The following is a 22,844-nucleotide window of genomic DNA, read 5'->3' as shown; positions in this document are numbered from 1 at the left end:
GCGGGGACACTAAAGCCCCGAAATCATCTCAACCTCAAGATATAACATGGATGAAGGCACGCACGGACAGGACAGGCAATAGTAGAGTGCGGAAATGGAAGAGAATGGGGGGGGGGGGGGAAAACCAGTAGAAAAGTTAAGAAGTGTGGGAGGGAAGGAAGAGTGAAGGAAATACCAAGCCAACAGTGTCCGCCACAAGGCTCTACCACACACCACCATTCAAGGCCATCACAACCCAACCTATAAATAACTCGACCCAAAAATGACAATGATTATTCGGTGCAGAAGACAAAGGGGGAAGGCTGCCACGAAATATTTCATTTGTGAGTATTATTTATTCAGCCTCATTGTGTAGTGTAGGTGGCGACGCTAGACAACAGCCAGCAGCAGCATCTACCACCACCCACGAATGCTCTACACTCTGGTAATCTCCTCACAATGCTAGTGCAAGCCACTAGACTAATCATCCTGTGAGGTAGAGATGTTAGACGACCTCTTCATCTATACTCTAAAATCCCTCAGAATACAGTTGCAACTATTTGGTCAAACTGTTGGACCAAGAAAGTTCACGTTTTGTACCAATTAATTAATCCAAACGGCACACTAAGAGAAGTTCTGGATCAGCCGGGTTGAGGTTGGTATGTGGGCCGCTCCAAGCAATAGCCTCAAACTCTGAAGTCGAGCCTGGCCTCGGGCCGGGCTTGGGGAGCAGAACTCCCAGAACCCCATCAAGCAGGTATCAAGCAGGCACACCAGAATAATGAAAGTTCAACACGTCAAGCCTGTTTACCAAGTAAATAAGTAATTCAGGGCTAATATACGTTATTTTAGGACTGAGTATCTGTGCCGTACTAGGCCTAGGAATGTTCAAGTTTGGTTTGACCTTTCTCCATGCCCTATATACAATAGTACAAACTAACATTGTCTCCGTTCCTCCAAACTGTTGCTGCAAGCACCGCCATTTTAGGAGGCTGGGTGGTAATAAATAAAATCTAACGCCATGGAAGGCGACAGCGAGGCGAAGTGACAGGAAGGAAATCGATAAAGACAAACTGGGGGGGGGGGTGGATCTGTTGGTGGGGGAAATACACAGAGGGGGAGGAGGAGTGCGTGTCACACCACCTTAAGTACCGGTAATTGCAGGCGATGAGTCACAATAACGTGGCTACAGTAAGTTGACCAGACCACACACTAGAAGGTGAAGGGACGACGACGTTTCAGTCCGTCCTGGACCAGTCACAATCGACTTGAGAATGGTCCAGGACGGACCGAAACGTCGTCGTCCCTTCACCTTCTAGTGTGTGGTGTGGTGTGGTGTGTTGTCTGGTCTACTGGTAATTGCCGAGGGCAGTTACATTGTCTACTGTCGCTACCTTTGCCACTTTCCGCCTTGCTGCCACTTTTGAACGTTACAATAGTTAAACAATAAGAGATGCAACAAGGCGAGAGGGCGGGGCTCGGGGAGAAAGACCTCACTCCTCCGTAGTCTAGGCGGACTACGGGGGTGACCCCCTGAGATTGTATGGGGGCGGTGACCCCCCTGAGATTGTATGGGGGCGGTGACCCCCCTGAGATTGTATGGGGGGGGCCTGGGACTGGTGTCCCAGGCGAGTACAAGACAGCCTCTCGTGGTGGCTTAATCATCTTCACTCATTCCCCCGTAGTCACTTGTTAGGTCAGCACTACCCAGACTGATTCGGTAATTATGTTGATCAACCGGGCTGTGCTTCATACGCTACACTGCGAGCAGCGTCGTCTAAAAGGATGCCCAACCCTCCATGCCAGGTCAGGTCAGGTCTGAACAAGACCACCTGGCATTTTGAGTAATCGTCCTTCTTACGTAAGATGATCTTACCTTCAGTGACCTGAATCACCCCAAGGTAAGGTAGCCATTACAACCAGCCAAGGGCTTCGACACAACCCAGGGATTGGGAGTAGGGAAAGAGTAACTTCTGCAAACTGCTAGTAGCAACAACCTAGTTTACCGAGGTGCCGGCGTGAGAGTTTACTACATCAGCACGTACACTCGCCACCATGATCTCATGCCCCCACGCCCCTCCCCCATACCCAAACGCTACCCCCTCCCCCCCCCCACCATTACCAGCATGCTCTGTCTTCACTACCCCGCGTCTGCATTCCCACGGGAAAAAACACCAGCCCACCTCGCCCCATCTCCCCCTCCCCTTTATCATTACCACCCCCCCCCCTGCTCCCCCAAACCAACCATGCCTGGTTAGAGACCGAGCCGCGAGATCGTTGATCCCTGGAAGTGACAAAGTAAACCAGTTGGTGCCAAATAAGCACTAACCCTTCCCCCAATAGCCATTTTTTCAGACGTTTCATAACATTTTAATAAATTGCCGACTACTGTAGGCCTAGGTACAAATGGAACACAGACTTTAGGGAGCGGCGCGCGTCTCCCCCACCCAGATAGGTTGTACTTTTTACGGAATCGACGCGTTCAAAATACATAAAGCACTTTTAACATTAGCGATATTTTCTTATACATGGTCGCCATGGGAGTTGAAGACAATCATTAACAGGCATTTATATTTAAGTCCTGTACTGACAATAGTCAATGAGATGGGATTGAACTTGCGTGTGCTGAGGCCTCGCCACCATACGATACAGTTCTCAGCCAGAAGTTACACCGGAAATAATTTTAAATCTTATAAAAAGTAGCTTAATATACGATTAGTCTAATCGATGCGTCGCGTACTGTTGAAGAGGAGACGGGCCGGGAAGGGAGGGAAAGGGAGAAAAGGGAAAGGGAGGGGGAAAGGGAGGGGGAAAGGGAGAGATTTACCAGCACGCGTTGTATATTTTCGCCCCGCGGCCTGGAGGACGCTAGGATGGCGGGCCCGCCACGGGCCGCGTGGGGGCTCCTGGGCTCGTCTGGTGTCCCAGGCGGCGGCTGCTCCTTCCAGCAGCCGGGCCCCACAACGGGCCCAAATGTCACTTTCACGCGTTAATTCAGCTATTTAATAAACAGCTTAAATAGCTGTCAAGTCTGTTGGGCTGCGGGGTGGGGTGCCAACACTTTTTTGGCAGTGATTCACGTGGCTGTCGGAGTGGGAACCTAGCAACTTGACATGAAGATCAAGGTAACGTAGAAATATCATTTATAACCTGGCAACCATCTCCCCCCCACCATTCAAGCAACGATCCATTCATACAGATGAGTGGAGTAGAGTGAGTATTCATAGGCGCCCGCCTGGCATGGAGGCCAATAGGCCTACTGGCGTTTGCTTAATCTGTAGTAAACAAGTATTATGATTAGTGTTCCTATTGTACCTATGTACCTCCACCCCTTCCACACCCCCCCCCTAATACCGCTGATATTGTAAACTCTGAACACATTTTAGTGTAAATGTGTATGTACTCACGTATCTAAACACACATTTAAGCTTAGCGGGGTACCTTTATGTACATACTCGTCTAGTTGTGCTGGCGTGGGTTGAGCTCTGGCTCTATGGTTCCGCCTCTCAACTGTCAATCAACTGGTGTACAGATTCCAGACCCTACTGGGCTCTATCATCTACATTGGAAGCTATGCAAGCACATGGCTTATACTACAAATTAAACCCAAACCACGTATTGCAACGCGTCAACACGACCTTCCCCCTCCACCACCAGGAGCAACCAACCACAATCTGTACACTAGTCGAGACCAAACTGTAAAAAGTTCAATGGTATGCCACTAGGCTAGTCCCAGAACCAAGAGGCATGAGTTACGACGAAAGTCTGCGTGAAATGCACCTCACGTCGCTGGACAGACTCGGGGAGACACGATCACCATACAAAATTTCAGAGGAATTGACAGGGTAGACAAGAATGGATTATTTAACACGGGTGATACACGCACAAGTTAAGGGGAGACAAGTGGAAGCCGAGTACCCAAATGAGTCAGAGACATCAGAAAGAACAATTTCAGTGTCAGTAGTTAGTAAATGGAATGAACTAGGAAGTGATGTGGAGGAGGCTGACTCCACACACAGTTTCAAATGTAGATATGATAAGAGCTCGAGAAGCTCGGGAATCTGTACACCAGTAGATTGACGGATGAGAGGCAGGACCAAAGAGCCAGAGCTCAACCCCCGCAAGCACAATTAGACTAGTACACCACCATTGCTCCACCCAACACCACCACAAGGCCCCAAAGCGGGGAACCTCCGCCTGCCCTCGCACCCAAAACCGTTTTCGACAGATTCCTGCAAATAATGCCTTGTATTACTGCAAATTAAAGCATTATAATGACTATGCATCTGCCTCAACTGCTCAGATGAATAGCTTGGGTATTAATAAAATTTGCAGGCAAGAACTATAGCCTACACCTTAGATGAAAGTGAAGATTTTCCACTTTCAGCTGAAGACTTCAGATCAAGGTAACTATCAACACCTACCTGATCAACCCGACCGTGACCAGTACGTTGAACTCCAACCAGCTGCGTCAAAGTCTGATTGGCCTGACCGCCAATCATGATGCGAGTCACGTGGACACTGATCCCGGGAACCAACAATAGGTAGATTATTGCGAGTGTGAACAGCAGAACATTATTTAACAAGTAGCCGGAACAGTCAGTGGGTGAAGCCAACTTGGTTCTTATCAGAGTTGACTCACTGATTGTGTTAAGTGTAGCCCTCCCCCCCCCCCCACTACGCAATAGTCACCCCAGCAACACCCACCTTGGTTAAGATAACAGCCGTACCCACTGAACCAACCACAGCCCCCACCGTACACCACCATTCCTACATTTTCAACTAAGAAAATCCGAGTAATGCAACACGATTGAACTTGCGCGTTCTGGGTCACTCCACACGCCTGGCACGTTCGACTAGTGCTCTTACCTGGATTGTACCTGGAAAGGGGCCGAGAGCGGTCATACCCCCTAGGAGATTTCGACATCACACCATCACTGTTATACCCATATACAAGACCAACAGGAAAGTGAAGGGGCGACGACGTTTCGGTTCGTCATGGACCATTCTCAAGTCGATGGTGAGCGAGTCTAGGAATGGTCCACAATCGACTTGGATAATGGTCCAAGACGGGCGGAAACGTCGTCGTTCCTTCACTTTCTAGTGTGGTTTGGTCAACATATTTCAGCCACGTTGTGACTCCTCGTCTGCAAGACGAACAGGAAGACAGTAAAGCCAATCTGGGGAAAGTGAAGTGTGGCACTCCACCCAGACAGAAGAGATAAGAGTACAAGTGGTAGACGGATAAACGAGTAAGTGTGTAAGGAAATACTCTTACTCTCCAGGAGTAAGAGGAGACGTTGAGCCCCGAAATCATGGCAAGCCTGTACGAGGGAGTCAGGAGTCAGTGGAATTCCCTGAGAGAAGTTGTGGAAGCCACCTCCATCCACACCTTGAAGGATAGGCTCGACAAAGGTTTTGAATATTATTAAATAGTTAAGCCATGACAACAGGTACACCAAGGCTATGGCGGGGCAGAAAAAGCAAGACCTCACAGTGACCCACCCAACCCCCGTTCCTTAGGCGAGCCGGGCCACTGATGGGCCCTTCTACACTCCCCCTCCCCAACTATACCCACAAAAGGTGGTGTAACATCTGTGTGTTCTCTGAGGAACATTGTTCAAAACTGCGTTCATTCCGGCTGTGATGGACGGTGCTTAACACGAATGTTCGGGTAAAACAAGACCACACTAGTCAAGAAGCAAGGCGAGGAAGGAGCTTTCGGTACATATAGGTCAATCCCACGGCTGCAGGGGGTACCTAGAGGCTTCACCGACTGGTCTGTGGGCCTACAGGCTGAGGCAAGCCTATACAACCAGCTGGTGCGGGACGGACGTGGTGATGGCATACCCGAGGCTGAAAGTGAAAAAACGTAGTATGGGGAGTGGAGATTGTATAATGGGGAGGGGGAAGTATTGGGTACACAATAGGAGCATCGTTACCTCCCATCTGTTCTTTGAGTTGGTTGATTTTAATCATTCTTTGCTAGGATTTAAAGAACATATCTTAACCCGACACACACACACTTAGGATTACAATAAAAACGCAAATTACTTCATATCTCTATTATGTCATTCCTTTGTGTACATCGCCTAGCTTGTTAATCCATCCTCCAAGTCTTATAACTATTGATCAGGGATTAATGAGGCGATCAACCTCTGCACGAGTTGCAAGACAAGAAGCCTACCCCCCCATGGGAATGTGAACAAGTCAAGATGACGCGACACCTGCCATCATAAGACCGTCACCAGGCTCATCGCTAAGGTTCAATCCTTCCCCGAATTCTGCAAGCTCTTCTAATCAGTCCTGATTGGAGCCAGGCTTTACTTTTGCGAGCTTGGTCCAACAGGCTGTTGCTTTGAGCGGTCCGCTGCAACACACATCCACAGGTGTTACAAACCTTATTCCCGTGTTATATAATGGAGGCACCATTTTACAGATAAAAAGTAATTTTTATCGCATGTGGTGATAAAAGCCAGAGTAATATTACATTCATGGGAGGGGGGGGGGCTGTATAAACGGATAGAATAAGTGAATTTTTAGTCGTCCCACTCCACGAACTCTCAGACTGTCACCCCCACACACACTTCTACCAATCATAAAAAATTGATATACATATACAAGCACGAAAAAAATCTCTTCAATATTTCACAATACAATATTTCTCCAAAATCAGTGTGTGCTGACCTGCAAGACAGGGACACTTAAGGACAGCACAACCATCCCAACTACACCCTACACACAACATACCCAGCAAGCTACATACACACGCCATCCCAACACTACCCCTGCACACACCAAATCTTCCCACCTCTGACCACCACATGCTAGCTAGCCATGCTAATAAATCAAACTATGATTACAAATAACTACTATGTTAACTACCTTTCTATTAAGTTCCTAACTGGATTATCGAAAGTGATAGAAAAAGCCCAGAGTGTTACATGGAGGACGGGATCGGAGAGTTTGTTCATGCTGCTATGGTGGTCTGTTCACTCACAGGATGAACACTCCAGTAGAGTTCTCTCTTCCTATTAGCGGCGGGTAACACCATACATGGCTTAGATACATATAGCTTAGACTACAAGTGATGTATTTCATATTTATATATGTACACAGAAAGAGATTTGATCTTGTGGGAAGACTGACAGTTAGGTTAACATGGGGAAAGGCTTAAGTGTTTAGTCAGTACTTAAATTGGCAAGACCAGATGGATCTTAAGAGACTTGGACCATTCTAAGTGCTAATCCACAATGGGGTCAAATGGCGCGATACCTTCAAAGAACGCGCTAACCACGTGACAAGTGAAAATTCGGTCTCAGGTGACCATGTTGTTCATTTCCCACACCATAGCGAATGAGATGATGGGAGCCTAGGTCTAGGAATTCAAACATACTGTGTATATATACAAAGATCCAGAACCTTGACAAGCACCCATCAACACAGCCTGGGCTCCAGGCTCGTGGTCAGAGATGAGAGACCCTGGTGGGTGACAGATGCCAGTCATCGGTGTGTCAATCTGGGAGTGTGCAAGAGGTTTGGTACTACTCTTGCATGGGCCAGATACTCCCCAGTGGATAATTAGTGTGTTGGTGTATCGTGTGCCAAGATGCAAGCCAGGTTCTGCGCTTGGCGTGTAATGTGAGAACTTTTCAAAGTTCTGGGTTGTGGAGTATAGTTCATATCTGACTAGGCCTTCTAAATGACTGATTTCAGAAGTGGGCTTATCAGTGGGCTAGTCACTGTGGAGTGGAGTTCAGCGAGAAACTCAAGTGGTGTATGTTGTAGTCTGGAAATAAATGAATTTACACATGTTATCCACTTGTCCTTTATGAGTTATGTGAAGTGTGTAGAGTGAAATTCAGTCTGTGAATACTGAGGTTGTACATTGTGAGTAGAGTAAGGATGATCCAGTGACCGTAAGATGTTGAGAGTGAAGGGGGGCCGTTTAGTTATAATTATTTAAAAAAATGCGAGGAGGAGTCCTCTCTGAGTCCAGGGCTCCCAGTACCAAGTGATGTGATCGAGTGCATCCCAGAACATGGATTTAAGACCCTGGAAAGGTTTCCTAGCCAAAAATTGGGTGATAGCAGCACCCTCTAGTGCTATCAAGAGTTGGGTAAACCATTTAACCCCCCCTACCCCAGGTGTTAAAGGTTTTGCACATGCTGTTATCCTAGTATGTTCATTCATACAATGAACTTCCCAGTGGGCTTTTCTATTGGGGGATTATACATGCTACTATGACTAAGGCCTCGTTCTTAAGAGGCCTATCTAACCCAAACTAGCAATTAAACTACAAAACCACCCTCCTGTCTCCTAAACTACCGCCACCACCCCTCCCTCCCTGGAACAAAGCAACTCACTTTACCTCAATCTGTGTCTGGTCTGCTGTAGCATCACCATTAGGAGCTGTGGCTTTCTCTGCCACCTCCTCTATGGTCTCCACCGTCTTTGCCTCCTCCAGCCTGACGGGGGCGTCGTCGGTAAGTTCCTTAATCTTGACCTCAGTCTCGGGATTACCGTTCTTCTTGGGGCTCGACTGAATGTCGTGAGACTTCTTAGAGTGGCGGATCCCCATTGTGGTGTGTGGTTGGTGGTGGTGTGGACTTCTGGTGCAACTGACGGGAGGGAGAAAAACATTGTTAAGGGGGAGAAAAAAATGGCTAAAGGGGGAGAAATACATTAAGGGGCGAGGAAAACATTAAGGAAAAAAAGCCCACACAACATATCGTCAAGACGGACAGCCCACACGCCATCATAACTCAATACTTGACACTTCAACTTTGTCCTTAAACTCCACCCCCTCCATCTTCACCCCCTACCCCCCCCCCGGACAAAAATATCGACAAATCGAGGCGAGGAACCTGGCAGAAGCGACGAGGCCGACAACAAAAGCAAAGGGGGGACGGGGAGGGGGTGGTCGAGCAGCACCTTGAATAATGGAGTCGTTGGCTTTATCAGACCACCTCAGCTTCAAGGTGCAACACCCTAACACTCCGCCTCCACACTCCCACAATCAACCACATTTGTTACAAACACAGCCATTCAAAACTATTTTAAATTATAAACGTTATGAAAAGTTTAAACAAAAGTACACTAAATTATATAACTAAAAAAAAATAATGTGTAATCTAGATTTCGAAAGTATTTAGCAGCGATTTATACAAATCACTTTTGATTGGACATGGTTACAGTCATCGAAAAGTTGACTTTTTTTTTTTTTACTTCAAATTAGCCGTTTAAGGAGGACTGTAGAGTAATGACAGACGCGGGACCGGTGGGTTGTTTCTAGTGTAGGTTAGACAGGAGCGAGTTTGGCGGGATATAAATAACCGATATATGCAGTTCCCATTATTCTTGTCATTGTCCCCCTGATCACCGAGTTGTGAAAGTTTGTTGTACCGTGAGTGGGTAAGGGCGGGCACGCTGGGCCGCCCCTACTGGAGTAGTACAGGTCACAGTCTAGGACATAACGAGTGGGTTATGTGAAGGGGGTCAAGTGGTTCGGTACGGGCATAGGCCTATATCCAACGGGGGCAAAGTCGTAGAGAGCAACCATAGGTCTACCAGGGGGATGTGAAGGGATCAAGGTTTTATTATTATTATTATTATTTTCTACCACAGACGTGGCCACACATTTACAATGCTAACCAGCATATATACATTTTCTTCTGTCCTCCATGGACAGGGTTAGAGATCAGTTAAACATATAGTTGAGGGATTTATTGAACAATCAACCACAGAAGGTGATTCGGTACTTTTAAAAATGCTAAGCTAACTCGCATACGTAAATACATAAGATACACAGATCCAGTGCTCGGATATGGCCATAATAAACCTATGAAAGGGAATTTAAAGTGTCTTGTAGCACAGTAGGCTGCGTCCTCGACCCACAACCAAGGATTTGATCCCCGGGATAGACACTTATCCGAAGCATACCTGGAGAGGGTTTCGAGCTTAGTTCTACTCCCCGGGCCCGACCTGAAGCTAGGTTCGAACCTGGCTTCAGGTTCGAACGTTAGGCACGTTTCTTTCACCTAATGTGTCTGTTCACCTAGGCGTAAACAGGTACCTGGGCAACTGTTGAGAGTTGCACACAGTGGAGAAACTCCTCTATAAGGTTGACATGTTCGTCACCGTCTGAGAGGCACAAGGTGACCCCCCCCCCCACACAACTGTTTACCACCTACCATGGTTAGTCTACCAACATGGTACAACTACTTTGAGATGATTTCGGGGATCAGCACCTTCCGCGGCCCGGTCTCTGACCACACCTCATGGTTGACTGATCAAGCAAGTTGTTAGACGAGCGGATGTTGGGGGGGGAGAATGTCTGCATGTAGGGGGGGGGGTGTCTTGTGACCTTATCTTGAGATGATTTCGGGGCTTTAGTGTCCCCGCGGCCCGGTCCTCGACCAGGCCTCCACCCCCAGGAAGCAGCCCGTGACAGCTGACTAACACCCAGGTACCTATTTTACTGCTAGGTAACAGGGACATAGGGTGAAAAACTCTGCCCATTGTTTCTCGCCGGCACCTGTGATCGAACCCAGGACCACAGGATCACAAGTCCAGTGTGCTGTCCGCTCGGCCGACCGGCTCCCTGATTAATTAATTAACCTGATTAATTCTACATTAAAAGTCTTGTATACAACAAAGCTATACTCTAAGAAGTTGGGTAAGACCAAGTGCCGCCCCGTGAGTCCATCACAAAGTCCTCTCCCACGTCCGTCATGCGCAGTTACCGCGCGTAAAGTGCACCCTCCGGGCGGAGCGCCCTGCCTACCTGGAATGTTAATTCCTCCTCACATACCGGTGCCATCGCGACCGCTGCGGAAGCGTACAGTCCTTGAAGGCAGGCAGGCAGAGCCAGGCAGGCAGAGCCAAGCAGGCAGAGGCAGGCAGGCAAGCAAGCAGGGATGGGGGCACCTGTTGAGGGCTCCGGCTCCCCCCCCTTATCACCGTGGGAGCAACAGTTTGCCTCCCCTCCCCTCTCGACCACAAGCCAGTGACCCCCCCCTCCCCCAACTCTTTATAATAGATAATCAACCCGTCCAGTCCTCCAAGGAAGTTAAACTGCATACCGAAGTGCTTGCGAGGCACTCCCCCCCTCTCCCCCCCCCCCCTAAATCATTCCTCACCTGTGACATTTACTGTCTCACCCAATAGGTCCCCTTCTTATGGGTTGCATTTTTACGGAACGAATCCTTAAAAAATGCGACATATTAGTAACAAGGAAAGCACCGTAATACTTACGTTTTATGTATTTTGGCTTAAGCTAGCGAGGTTGCTTTACTCCTAACGTTTCTGGGCAAAACTGTTGCATTTGTAACGAATCATGAGCACGGCTGAAGGTTGCCCAACATGCCCCGCGAGGCCTGAGTTGTAATTAGCAGAGATGAACATGGGTTCTTTTCCCTCCCCCAGGGCTCTCAAGGCCCTCGGGACAAGCCTAAGCCATTTTAGGCCTATCCTATCCTATAACCTCGTTCTGGCTGTAATAGATTAAATCGTTTAGCCTCGTCCAGTACGGGAGGGAGAGAGATGAAAGAATGTATAGATCCTCAAGACCTACAACCTCCATAGGCCTAATGTGTTTTTTATACAAAATTCCTACCACGACCAGCCATACGAGATCTCCCTACATCTGATATCACTAACCGATACACACCAGTCGATTAAGAATCGAGAGGTGGGACCCCCATAAGAGGCAGTTCATCCCTCAAGCACAACTAGCGTCGGACCCGATCAGTCCGACGCTTTGGTTATTATAAGAACATTAGACCAGGGTAACTACAGAACCCACGTTTGAAACAAGTTATACCTGGAGGGGGTTGTAGGAGGGTTGTCTACCCTCAAAGCCTGGTCACCTACTTCAAGTATTATGATCAACATTGAGACCTGGACATTCCCCTAATTCATATTAGGGGAATGGTAATGGTGTAGTGGTAAGACACTCGCCTGGCGTTCCGCGAGCGCTATGTCATGGGTTCGTATCCTGGCCGGGGAGGATTTACTCGGCGCAATTCCTTAACTGTAGCCTCTGTTTAACGCAACAGTAAAATGTGTACTTGGATGAAAAAACGATTCTTCGCGGCAGGGGATCGTATTCCAGGGACCTGCCCGAAACGCTACGCGTACTAGTGGCTGTACAAGAATGTAACAACACTTGTATATATTAAAAAAAAAAAAAAAAAAAAAAAAAAAAAAAAAATGTCAAGGCTGCGAGCAGTTCCGTCTAACAGCCTGGTTGGCCAGACCACCAACCAGGAGGCCTCAGAGATGGGAACGTGGATTACTTGAGCCTCAAAGTTATCCACCTGTCCTTTGTGGCTGAATGAGTCAAACACTACCCACCCAAATCCTGGTAGAGGACCGGGCCGCGGGGATGTTAAGCCCCGGAATCATCGCAAGGTAAGGTATCCATTAGATCTCAGCCCTGGAGGAGCATTCCTGGAGCATAACCTGTTGAGGGTTTCAGGATGGGGGGGGGGTTCAACTGAGCCAAGGCTCTAATTGAAAGTGAAAGTCCCCTAGATTACAGAGGAGACATGATCACGCATACAAGATACTGAGGGAAATTTAGAATGGTCAGGATTCGTCAAACAAACACCAATTATTACATGATTGTGGACATTAATTCACAATGATATTCGAAGGTTCGAACTCTGGCCCCAAATACTAGACCATCGTCCTAAACCCATACCATGGAGTGGATGCTGGCGGTGTGGCGGAGGATCAGACGCACCAAACTTGACCACACAAGCGACCCAGACTGACTACCCTTCTTGAGGTTATCTTGAGATGATTTCGAGGCTTTAGTGTCCCCGCGGCCCGGTCCTCGACCAGGCCGCAGCCTGGTCGAGGACCGGGTCCCAGGAAGACCCCCAGGAAGCAGCCCGTGACAGCTGACTAACACCCAGGTACCTATTTTACTGCTAGGTAACAGGGGCATAGGGTGAAAGAAACTCTGCCCATTGTTTCTCGCCTGCGCCTGGGATTGAACCCAGGACCACATGATCACAAGACCAGTGTGCTGTCCGCTCGGCCGACCGACTCCCCTTCCCTGCAACGATTCATGATTGATTGATGAAGATTAAGCCACCCAAAAGGTGGCACGGGCATGAATAGCCCGTAAGTGGTGGCCCTTTGGAGCCATTACCAGTATCGATAGAGGATACTGGAGATCTGTGGAGATGCGACTACACCCTGCGTGACGGGAGATGTCTCCCTTGTCCCGCAACGCCACCATGGGTTCCTTTAAACACACTACTTCATCATACCCATACTTATTAATCAAGTTGCATAAAGTACACGAGCAAGGGATTCGAACGAGCCGTGAAGGGCGACTATGAGACAGACCAGAGGATGGGAAACTGCTGTGTGGGCCTCCCTCCCAAATATGGTGGTGGGTCGAGTGGCCAGCTGGGAGTACAACCACCCTCTCATGAATAAGGAAGGGGGTGGAAGGGAAGGGGGTGGAAGGGAAGGGGGTGGAAGGGAAGGGGGAGGAAGGGATGGGGGAGGAAGGGATAGGGGGGCGGGGAGGAGAGTTTGAACAGACAAAACTATAAAATCCTATTGATGTTCATGCTCTCCTCTCTCGTCAAACCTTTTACCGAGTACATCATATTTTTATGGAATCAGTCCATTGTAGACGTGGTGTGCGAGTAGCAAAGCACCGTAATATTGAAGTTTTCTATACATCGACCTCGATAGGTTAGGCGGGTTGCTTGGGTTGGTACCTTTCTGGTTAAGCAAAACGGCTGCATTTTTAAAGAGTGACGAAACAAGATAAGGGGCTGGATATACCATTGAACAAACCTGGACTCGACATAAGTACCGCAGTAGAGTAAGCTGGCTGTGGTGGGAGGCATGAGTCAGCCCCCCCCCCCTCACAGCCTGAGTCAGCAGCGGCCACCGACAGTAATCTCATTATACTCTGATATTACTCATCCAGAATAAACCTCTCGTTCACTCACCACCATTTAACAACCACCCATCACCATTTATTAATGAATTTATTAATGAATCACCATTCATTAAGGGAAACGTTATTATAAATCCACTAATTTTACGACTTTTGTATCTACCTAGTGAAGGTCCCGGGGACCAATGTCTTCGCGGCTCCGTCTCCAACCGAACATGGTCGGTGGGCTGGTCAACAAGGTTGTTAGACGTGGTTGCTTGCACAGTCTGACGTGACAGCCTATTTGATCAAGTATTCTTCACAAAATCTTTTACACTGGTACGAATTCTTCCAAGGTATACCTCATCAACTGCAGTGATTCACGTCAGCCCAGACCACCAACCAGGAGACCTGGTAATATCCGGGCCATTAGTTCACCACATCAAGGTTCAATCAAAGTTTGAGAAAATACATCCCATAAGGATATAGTAGCTTTGTTACACTACACACAAATCACAATAGCGTGATGCATCAAATGGACCGTGACGAGGATTCGAACCTACGTTCATAGTTGTTCATAGCTCTTGTTACTTCTCCTGAAGGCAAGATACCCTTAAGTATCCGAAGATGACAATCACTAGTGAACAACCATTGTTTTCCATTTACTGTATCTCATGGGGAAGGCAATGACGACTATTATGTATGCAGTACTTGACCATTGCAAGTTATCACGAGACGAGCCTTGCCCGGCGGGCAGGGGGGGGGGGGACTCAACTCCACTACAGGTGTGCGCCAGCTGACAACTTTTCTATATTTACAAGTTAGAGTTGGTAAATTGACCCCAAGACGCCATCATTGACAACCCTGAATAGCCAATTTGCTTGACTTTCAAATGATTTTGATTCAACACCAAGACATTACCGCGAGCCTTCCAGTCATGCGCACGTGAGCACTTATGGTCAGTATAGCCTGTACCTGGAGTGGGTTCTTGGAAGAGTCCCGCGCCAAGCACCAGGCTCGTCTGGTGATAACTGTGTAAACTACCCGCAGACACCCACACTACCGCCCGGATCATCTTGCAGAAACTTACCCCTGAACACTCCCACATGTTCCGGCAATCTTTCCCGTTACGTGTTGTAGTTAAAACGTTGCTGCGGCTCAACACTGTACACCAGTGTAACGTCCTCCCAGCGACTACAAGAAATATTGCCGGAACAACCGTGGACATCAAGAAAACTGGACGGTTTTCTAAGAGAATTTCCGGATCAGCCGGGCCGCTGGCTGGTGGACCAGAGACTCGAGTCGAGCCTGGCCTCGGGCCGGACTTGGGGAGTAGAAGAACTCCCAGAACCCCATCAACCAGGTACCACACGCACGGTGTACGGGTCTGGCAGCGCGTGCCACCGACAAACTCCAACAATTATGACAGTCTAAAAAGCAACATTTAGCAGCAAAACCAACCAGCAGACGCAGGAAGCGTGTAATAATTGCAATTCATTCAATTAAATAACTCAAGCACGCGAACCATTTCCAGTTCCTCGAATTTCAGACTTGATATTTTATTCTTAAATCTGGCCAGGGAGCTTCATGCTTAAATAGAGTAGTTCCTCAGCACGTCTCAAGTTGCTTCGCCATATCTCCCGTGGACATAGGTGGTGTGCGTGCGTGTTACACAACCCGTTCTCCTGAAGACACGCGTGCATGCCGCGTACCAGAGCAACAACCACGCCCACACGGGGTTCGAGCCCCCAGAGGGGGTCCTGGTATCTCTACAGCCCTACACCCACAAGTGACTCCCCTTCCTCGTCCTGCACACAATGGTTACTGACCACGGATTCATCAACCATTTACTTTATTACTATAGGTACTTACGAAACCTGTACACCTTTTATCACAGCTTCGCATGGCCCAATAGGAGGCGCCTCGCATGGGCCTTCTGTCGTTTCGTTAATTCCCATATCCTTATGGCGGCTCAGTTTACATTTAATTAAACACCTTACCAGCTCCGGAGCATCACAACCCAATGTTGTTAATGTTATAAACAACCTCTTAGTGCTTCGGTGCTTAAAATATATAATGCACGAACAAAGGCGCCATGAGTGAGAAAAGATATACAGGTTTCGCAAGTTTTGTAAATGATTGTTATTGTTGTTTACAGGGATACGACCCAGTAGACCACATGGCTGGCTCGCCCCCCACACTAAAGCTGCTCTTTCAATTAATACGTCGTTTTTTCACGTTATGGTAACCAACGTTACAAATGTAACCTACTATGAAAGGGGCTCGACATATCTACGCTTGCTGTGTCTCTGACACTAGGTTGGGCGGGTTGTTTGGGTTCGCACATTTGTTAGGTAAAACTGTTCCTTTTTGTGTGCGCCAAACTTGTGACCTGGATGAAAACCAACCACTTCACTGAAGCAGCCTCACAACCTGGCTTCTTGCAGGGTCGGAGTTCGATCCCCGATGGTTCAAGTTGATGGGCACCATTCCTCCGCTCGCTCCCCACGTCCCCTCAAGTGCTAAGTCACACTGGCTTAGCACTTTCTCCTTGTATCACCTCTAGAGAGAACTCGAGCCAACAGTGGTTCAAGTACCACTTTAAGGGCGACACCAGCCACTAAAAACCTACCACTCAAGCCTACAAAGAAGGCTGTTAAACAAATCCATTAACAACGTTAAGTGCGTATGAGCGAGTTTGGATTCATGTCTAACCTACGCTTGAAACACCCCCAGCGATCTCACTTGTTACCATGTAATTTGTCCCATAAATGAAGAGCTATTTGTATCCACCCAAACACTCGTATTTGCTCACACACATTGGTCTAACCTACGCTTGAAACAATACTGATCCCATGTCTTGTTTCCCTGTAACTTGATCCATAATTTGACAATGGTTTCCAAACTAAAGACGAACAAAATTAGAAGGCTAAATATCCGGCTCTCAAGCCGGATACCATCTGCGAACCCTGACCCTCTGATCGGCGGCACCAGATATAAGACCAATAGCACCAACCGGTTTTTCAAACGGGTTTGCAGGATGGTAATTACTCATTTGCTGGGAAAGTGAGGGGATGAAGAGGGGGGAGGAAATGAGGGCAGAAGACCAGGTGGAAGGAAAAACGGTGAGGGGAGGGGGGGAGGGTTGACAGAGGTATGGGAGGTGCAAGGAACATGGGGATACGAGAGGAAGAGGGTAGAGGGAGGCCCATGGGGGGTAAAGATTAGGTAGTGGTAACAAAAAAATGGAGGGGATGGGCGAGGGAAGGGGGGGGGGGACATCTACACAGCTCAACTAGTCGGGACCAATAAGAACACTTAGCACTAGCCAAGATTAAATCTGGCCGATACTAGTAATATGAACACGGGGACACGAGTTCCATACCAATGTATGGCTTCAATTCAACCACATCTTGTCAGTAGTGGTTGTGAGGCGAGGGTGAGGCGAGGGTGAGGCGAGGCTGGCGAGGGTGAGGCGAGGGTGAGGCGAGGGTGAGGAGAGGCTGGCGAGGGTGAGGCGAGAGGCAGCAGCATCGTCCAGACCGCCCGCCCTCTGGCTCCAGGTAAAGAGCTCTTGGGACGGAATTCCACCCGGCTAACCCACCCTGGGTGTAGTTTCGTGCGTGCGTGCGCAGCCTCACCACGCAACCCGTTCTCGCATTTGCTTATAGTTAATATTTTGACTATGAATTAGTACATATGTGATATACTAATTTATTGTGAACATTTGAGTTTACCTGAAAAGCTGAATAGAAAACCACGACCTAACCTAACCTTCTTAGCATGTTATTACAATTAGTACTTAACCTATACCTATATTGATATTAGTTTTATAAAATAAAACAAAATTAAAATATTTAAATTGTAAAGTAACTCAGGATATTGTCAAATTTTGTATAAAATCTCTATTGTTTAATAAAACAGAAGAGCTGTCTTGTGTGAGAGCGGGTTATAGGACGCCAACCACGCCAAGGGGATCGTCCGCTGAACACGGAGCTGGAATAGGACGCACTGAAAGAGTGAAGCCCGACCACTTTGACCACCTGGGATCGAAAACAACCTGCAAAAAGTGAGGCCGTCGCTGTACCAATTGAAAACTAATCCTAACACCTCTATCCTGCCCTGAATGTATAAATAGTTTGAACATTGATCCAGCGGCAAGAGACTGCGCTCGACGCTCTGAAACCTTTGCTATGATTGTCAGGACAATCAGTCCGCGCTGGTGCAGTCTTAACACTGTGCTTGAGTAGTTTAAATAAGAACGAACAAAGGTAGCTGCAGAAGGCCTATTGGCCCATACGAGGCAGCTCCTATCTATAACCACCCAATCCCACTCATATACTTGTCCAACCCGCGCTTGAAACAATCGAGGGACCCCACCACCACGTTACGCGGCAATTGGTTCCACAAATCAACAACCCTGTTACTGAACCAGTATTTACCCAAGTCTTTCCTAAATCTAAACTTATCCCATTTATACCCATTGTTTTGTGTTCTGTCTTGTGTTAATAGTTTATGGCCAAGTGACATACATCTATATCCTCCAGGCAACCATCTTCCAGTCGCCCCTCCACCTTCCTACCCCCGGCCCCACACACAGGTTCATGTTCACCAGCCTGAGGAGGGCCACTGACGCAACTGTGGGGAATCCTCTCCATCCGGCACTTCAACACTCACTACAGCACAACTGCTTCTGGTCCTGTGCTTGCGAACGAGTGATACTAGCCTGCCAGTGCCTGGGCCACCAGTCGTTAAGCATTAGTGTGTCCAATTACGAAACTTGTAACAAGCCGCCTGCAGGTTTTACCATCTTTTACCTACTGCCCCATTTGTGATTATATTAACGAGGGTGTGCAAGAACTGTACATAGTTTCAATGGGGAAAATAGGATACCGGGTTGATATCTGGTTGATGGGGTTCTGGGAGTTGTTCTACTTCCAAGCCCGGCCCGAGGCCAGGCTTGACTTTTGAGAGATTGGGTGCTGTTGCTTGGAGGGCCACAGGCCCACATACCTACCACAGCCCGGTTGGTCCGGCACTCCTTGGAGGAAACAATCAAGTTGTTTTGTTGCTCCGTTCTAGGAGCAGAGAGGAACCAAACTAAGGGATGGAAAATATTATCAAACTAGTCACTGCAACCATTTTGGTTGCAAAAGGCCAAGGGGGAGGAGGGGACAAACGGAAGTGTTGTGGGATAGGCCTAGGAAGAGGCTGTTTAAATGCTAAGGGTGGGGAGAAGTGGTGACACTTCCTGCCTCCCCTATGATGGGGGGGGGGGCGGCGGGTACTACACCCCACCCCCCTCCCCCACATCCGTTCATCGTGCCCCTCTACCCTAGGCTATTTAAGTACTACTAACCGACATCCTTTTCCTGGTTTACTACCAACCATTTGCCTCTTTCTACACCCTCGGCTGCTCTGCAAGGCTGTGTAGATGGCTACTGCAATCTACGCCACGTGAAGATAAGAACATAAGAACATAAGAACAAAGGTAACTGCAGAAGGCCTATTGGCCCATACGAGGCAGCTCCTATTCTATAACCACCCAATCCCACTCATATACTTGTCCAACCCGTGCTTGAAACAATCGAGGGACCCCACCTCCACAATGTTACGCGGCAATTGGTTCCACAAATCAACAACCCTGTTACTGAACCAGTATTTACCCAAATCTTTCCTAAATCTAAACTTATCCAATTTATATCCATTGTTTCGTGTTCTGTCCTGTGTTGATACTTTTAATACCCTATTAATATCCCCCCGGTTATGTCCATTCATCCACTTGTAAACCTCTATCATGTCACCCCTAACTCTTCGCCTTTCCAGTGAATGCAACTTAAGCTTTGTTAATCTTTCTTCATATGAAAGATTTCTAATTTGGGGAATTAACTTAGTCATCCTACGCTGGACACGTTCAAGTGAATTTATATCCATTCTATAATATGGCGACCAAAACTGAACTGCATAATCTAAATGGGGCCTAACTAGAGCAAGATATAGCTTGAGAACCACACCAGGTGTCTTGTTACTAACGCTGCGATTAATAAATCCAAGTGTCCGATTTGCCTTATTACGAACATTTATGCATTGATCCTTTTGTTTTAAATTCTTACTAATCATAACTCCCAGATCCCTTTCGCAATCCGACTTCGCAATCACAACACCATCTAGCTCGTATCTTGTAACTCTATCATCATTACCTAACCTCAGAACTTTACATTTATCAGCATTAAACTGCATCTGCCAATCCTTTGACCATTTCAAAACCCTATCTAGATCAACTTGAAGTGATAGTGAGTCCTCCTCCGAATTAATTTCCCTACCGATTTTCGTATCATCGGCAAATTTGCAAATGTTGCTACTCAAACCTGAATCTAAATCATTTATATATATTATAAACAATAGAGGTCCCAGGACAGAGCCTTGAGGCACTCCACTTACAACATTTTCCCACTCTGACTTGATTCCATTTATACTAACTCTCTGTTTCCTTTGGTATAGCCATGCCCTAATCCAGCTTAATATAGCACCCCCAATACCATGAGACTATTTTTTTAATCAGTCTTTCATGTGGCACTGTATCAAAAGCTTTGCTAAAGTCAAGGTATACAACATCGCAATCCTTACCACTATCAACTGCCTCAACAATGCTAGAATAAAAAGATAACAAATTTGTTAAACATGAACGGCCATTTATAAAACCATGTTGCGACTCAATTATTAATTTATGTTTTTCAAGATGAAGACGAATTTTATTTGCTATTATAGATTCGAGTAACTTTCCCACAATAGACGTTAGGCTAATTGGTCGATAGTTAGACGCAAGTGATCTATCTCCTTTCTTAAAAACTGGTATCACATTAGCAACTTTCCAAAACTCTGGCACTCTGCCTGACTCTATTGATTTATTAAATATGGTTGACAGTGGGTCACAAAGCTCCTCTTTGCATTCTTTAAGCACCCTAGCAAACACTTCATCCGGCCCTGGGGATTTGTTTGGTTTGAGTTTTACTATTTGTTTAAGAACATCCTCCCTGGTAACTGCTAAACTCGTCAACCTGTCCTCGTCCCCACCCACATAGACTTGTTCGGCTGAAGGCATATTGTTAAGTTCCTCTTTAGTAAATACAGATACAAAATATTTATTAAAAATACTACTCATCTCTTCATCACTATCTGTTATTTGACCTGTCTCAGTTTTTAATGGACCTATCCTTTCCCTAGTCTTAGTACGATATAACTGAAAAAACCCTTTAGGATTTGTCTTTGCTTGCCCTGCTATGCGAACTTCATAGTTTCTTTTTGCTTTCCTTATCTCTTTTTTAACATTTCTAACCAGTTGTACGAATTCCTGTTCTAAAGTGACCTCCCCATTTTTAATCCTTTTGTACCAAGCTCTCTTTTTACCTATAAGGTTCTTCAAATTCTTTGTTATCCACTTTGGGTCATTAGTATACGATCTATTCAATTTGTATGGTATACTACGTTCCTGTGCTTTGTTTAGAATATTCTTAAATAAGTTATATATTGAATCCACATCGAAATTCCCATTTAAGTCACCTATCGCTGGGTTCATGTCTCGCTCCAAGACCGGCCCACACCCCATACCCAAGCCTTTCCAATCAATTTGACCCAAAAAATTTCTTAGGCTATTAAAATCAGCTTTTCGAAAATCTGGCACTTTAACAGAATTTTCTCCTACTGGTCTATTCCATTCTATGCTAAATCTGATTTCTTTGTGATCACTGCTCCCTAGCTCACTCCCTATTTCGATGTCATTAATTTGCGTTTCCCTGTTAGTTAACACTAAATCTAAAATATTATTTTCCCGTGTTGGTTCCTTAATGTGTTGCGTAAGAAAGCAATCGTCAATTAATTCTAGAAAATCTTCTGCTTCACTATTCCCTGTTTTGTTCAACCAGTTTATTCCGCTAAAATTAAAGTCACCCATGACATAAATACTGTTAGATCTAGATGCTCTAGATATTTCATCCCAATGGCTACTGCAATCTACGCCAGGTACAACTGGAGTAGACTCTGGGAGCAGGATCTACTACAAAGCCTCCATACCATGTTGGAACAGAAGAACAGGATCTACGGAGGCTTTGCTTCATATTGGCACTAAAGAACAGGTCGCCTGTTCATAAGAACATAAGAACAAAGGTAACATAACATAAGAACAAAGTGGATAACAAAGAATTTGAAGAACCTTATAGGTAAAAAGAGAGCTTGGTACAAAAGGATTAAAAATGGGGAGGTCACTTTAGAACAGGAATTCGTACAACTGGTTAGAAATGTTAAAAAAGAGATAAGGAAAGCAAAAAGAAACTATGAAGTTCGCATAGCAGGGCAAGCAAAGACAAATCCTAAAGGGTTTTTTCAGTTATATCGTACTAAGACTAGGGAAAGGATAGGTCCATTAAAAACTGAGACAGGTCAAATAACAGATAGTGATGAAGAGATGAGTAGTATTTTTAATAAATATTTTGTATCTGTATTTACTAAAGAGGAACTTAACAATATGCCTTCAGCCGAACAAGTCTATGTGGGTGGGGACGAGGACAGGTTGACGAGTTTAGCAGTTACCAGGGAGGATGTTCTTAAACAAATAGTAAAACTCAAACCAAACAAATCCCCAGGGCCGGATGAAGTGTTTGCTAGGGTGCTTAAAGAATGCAAAGAGGAGCTTTGTGACCCACTGTCAACCATATTTAATAAATCAATAGAGTCAGGCAGAGTGCCAGAGTTTTGGAAAGTTGCTAATGTGATACCAGTTTTTAAGAAAGGAGATAGATCACTTGCGTCTAACTATCGACCAATTAGCCTAACGTCTATTGTGGGAAAGTTACTGGAATCTATAATAGCAAATAAAATTCGTCTTCATCTTGAAAAACATAAATTAATAATTGAGTCGCAACATGGTTTTATAAATGGCCGTTCATGTTTAACAAATTTG

The 22,844-nt window shown here is 46.5% G+C and overlaps 1 protein-coding gene across 1 annotated transcript in view; it reads right to left on the bottom strand.

Moving 5' to 3' along the window:
- The window catches only part of LOC138349661 (uncharacterized), a 64,773-nt gene that overhangs the window by 29,537 nt on the left and 12,392 nt on the right, over nt 1–22,844 (bottom strand). Inside the window, exon 2 of the mRNA XM_069301035.1 lies at nt 8,351–8,600. Coding sequence (XP_069157136.1) covers nt 8,351–8,560 — 210 coding nt within the window. The 5' untranslated portion in view covers nt 8,561–8,600. The remainder of the gene's footprint in view (nt 1–8,350; nt 8,601–22,844) is intronic.

The sequence above is a fragment of the Procambarus clarkii genome, chromosome 45, assembly GCF_040958095.1.
Source record: "Procambarus clarkii isolate CNS0578487 chromosome 45, FALCON_Pclarkii_2.0, whole genome shotgun sequence".
Taxonomy (NCBI): domain Eukaryota; kingdom Metazoa; phylum Arthropoda; class Malacostraca; order Decapoda; family Cambaridae; genus Procambarus; species Procambarus clarkii.
Note: the sequence above shows the minus strand (reverse complement) of the source record. Positions and strands in the feature narration are given on the sequence as shown.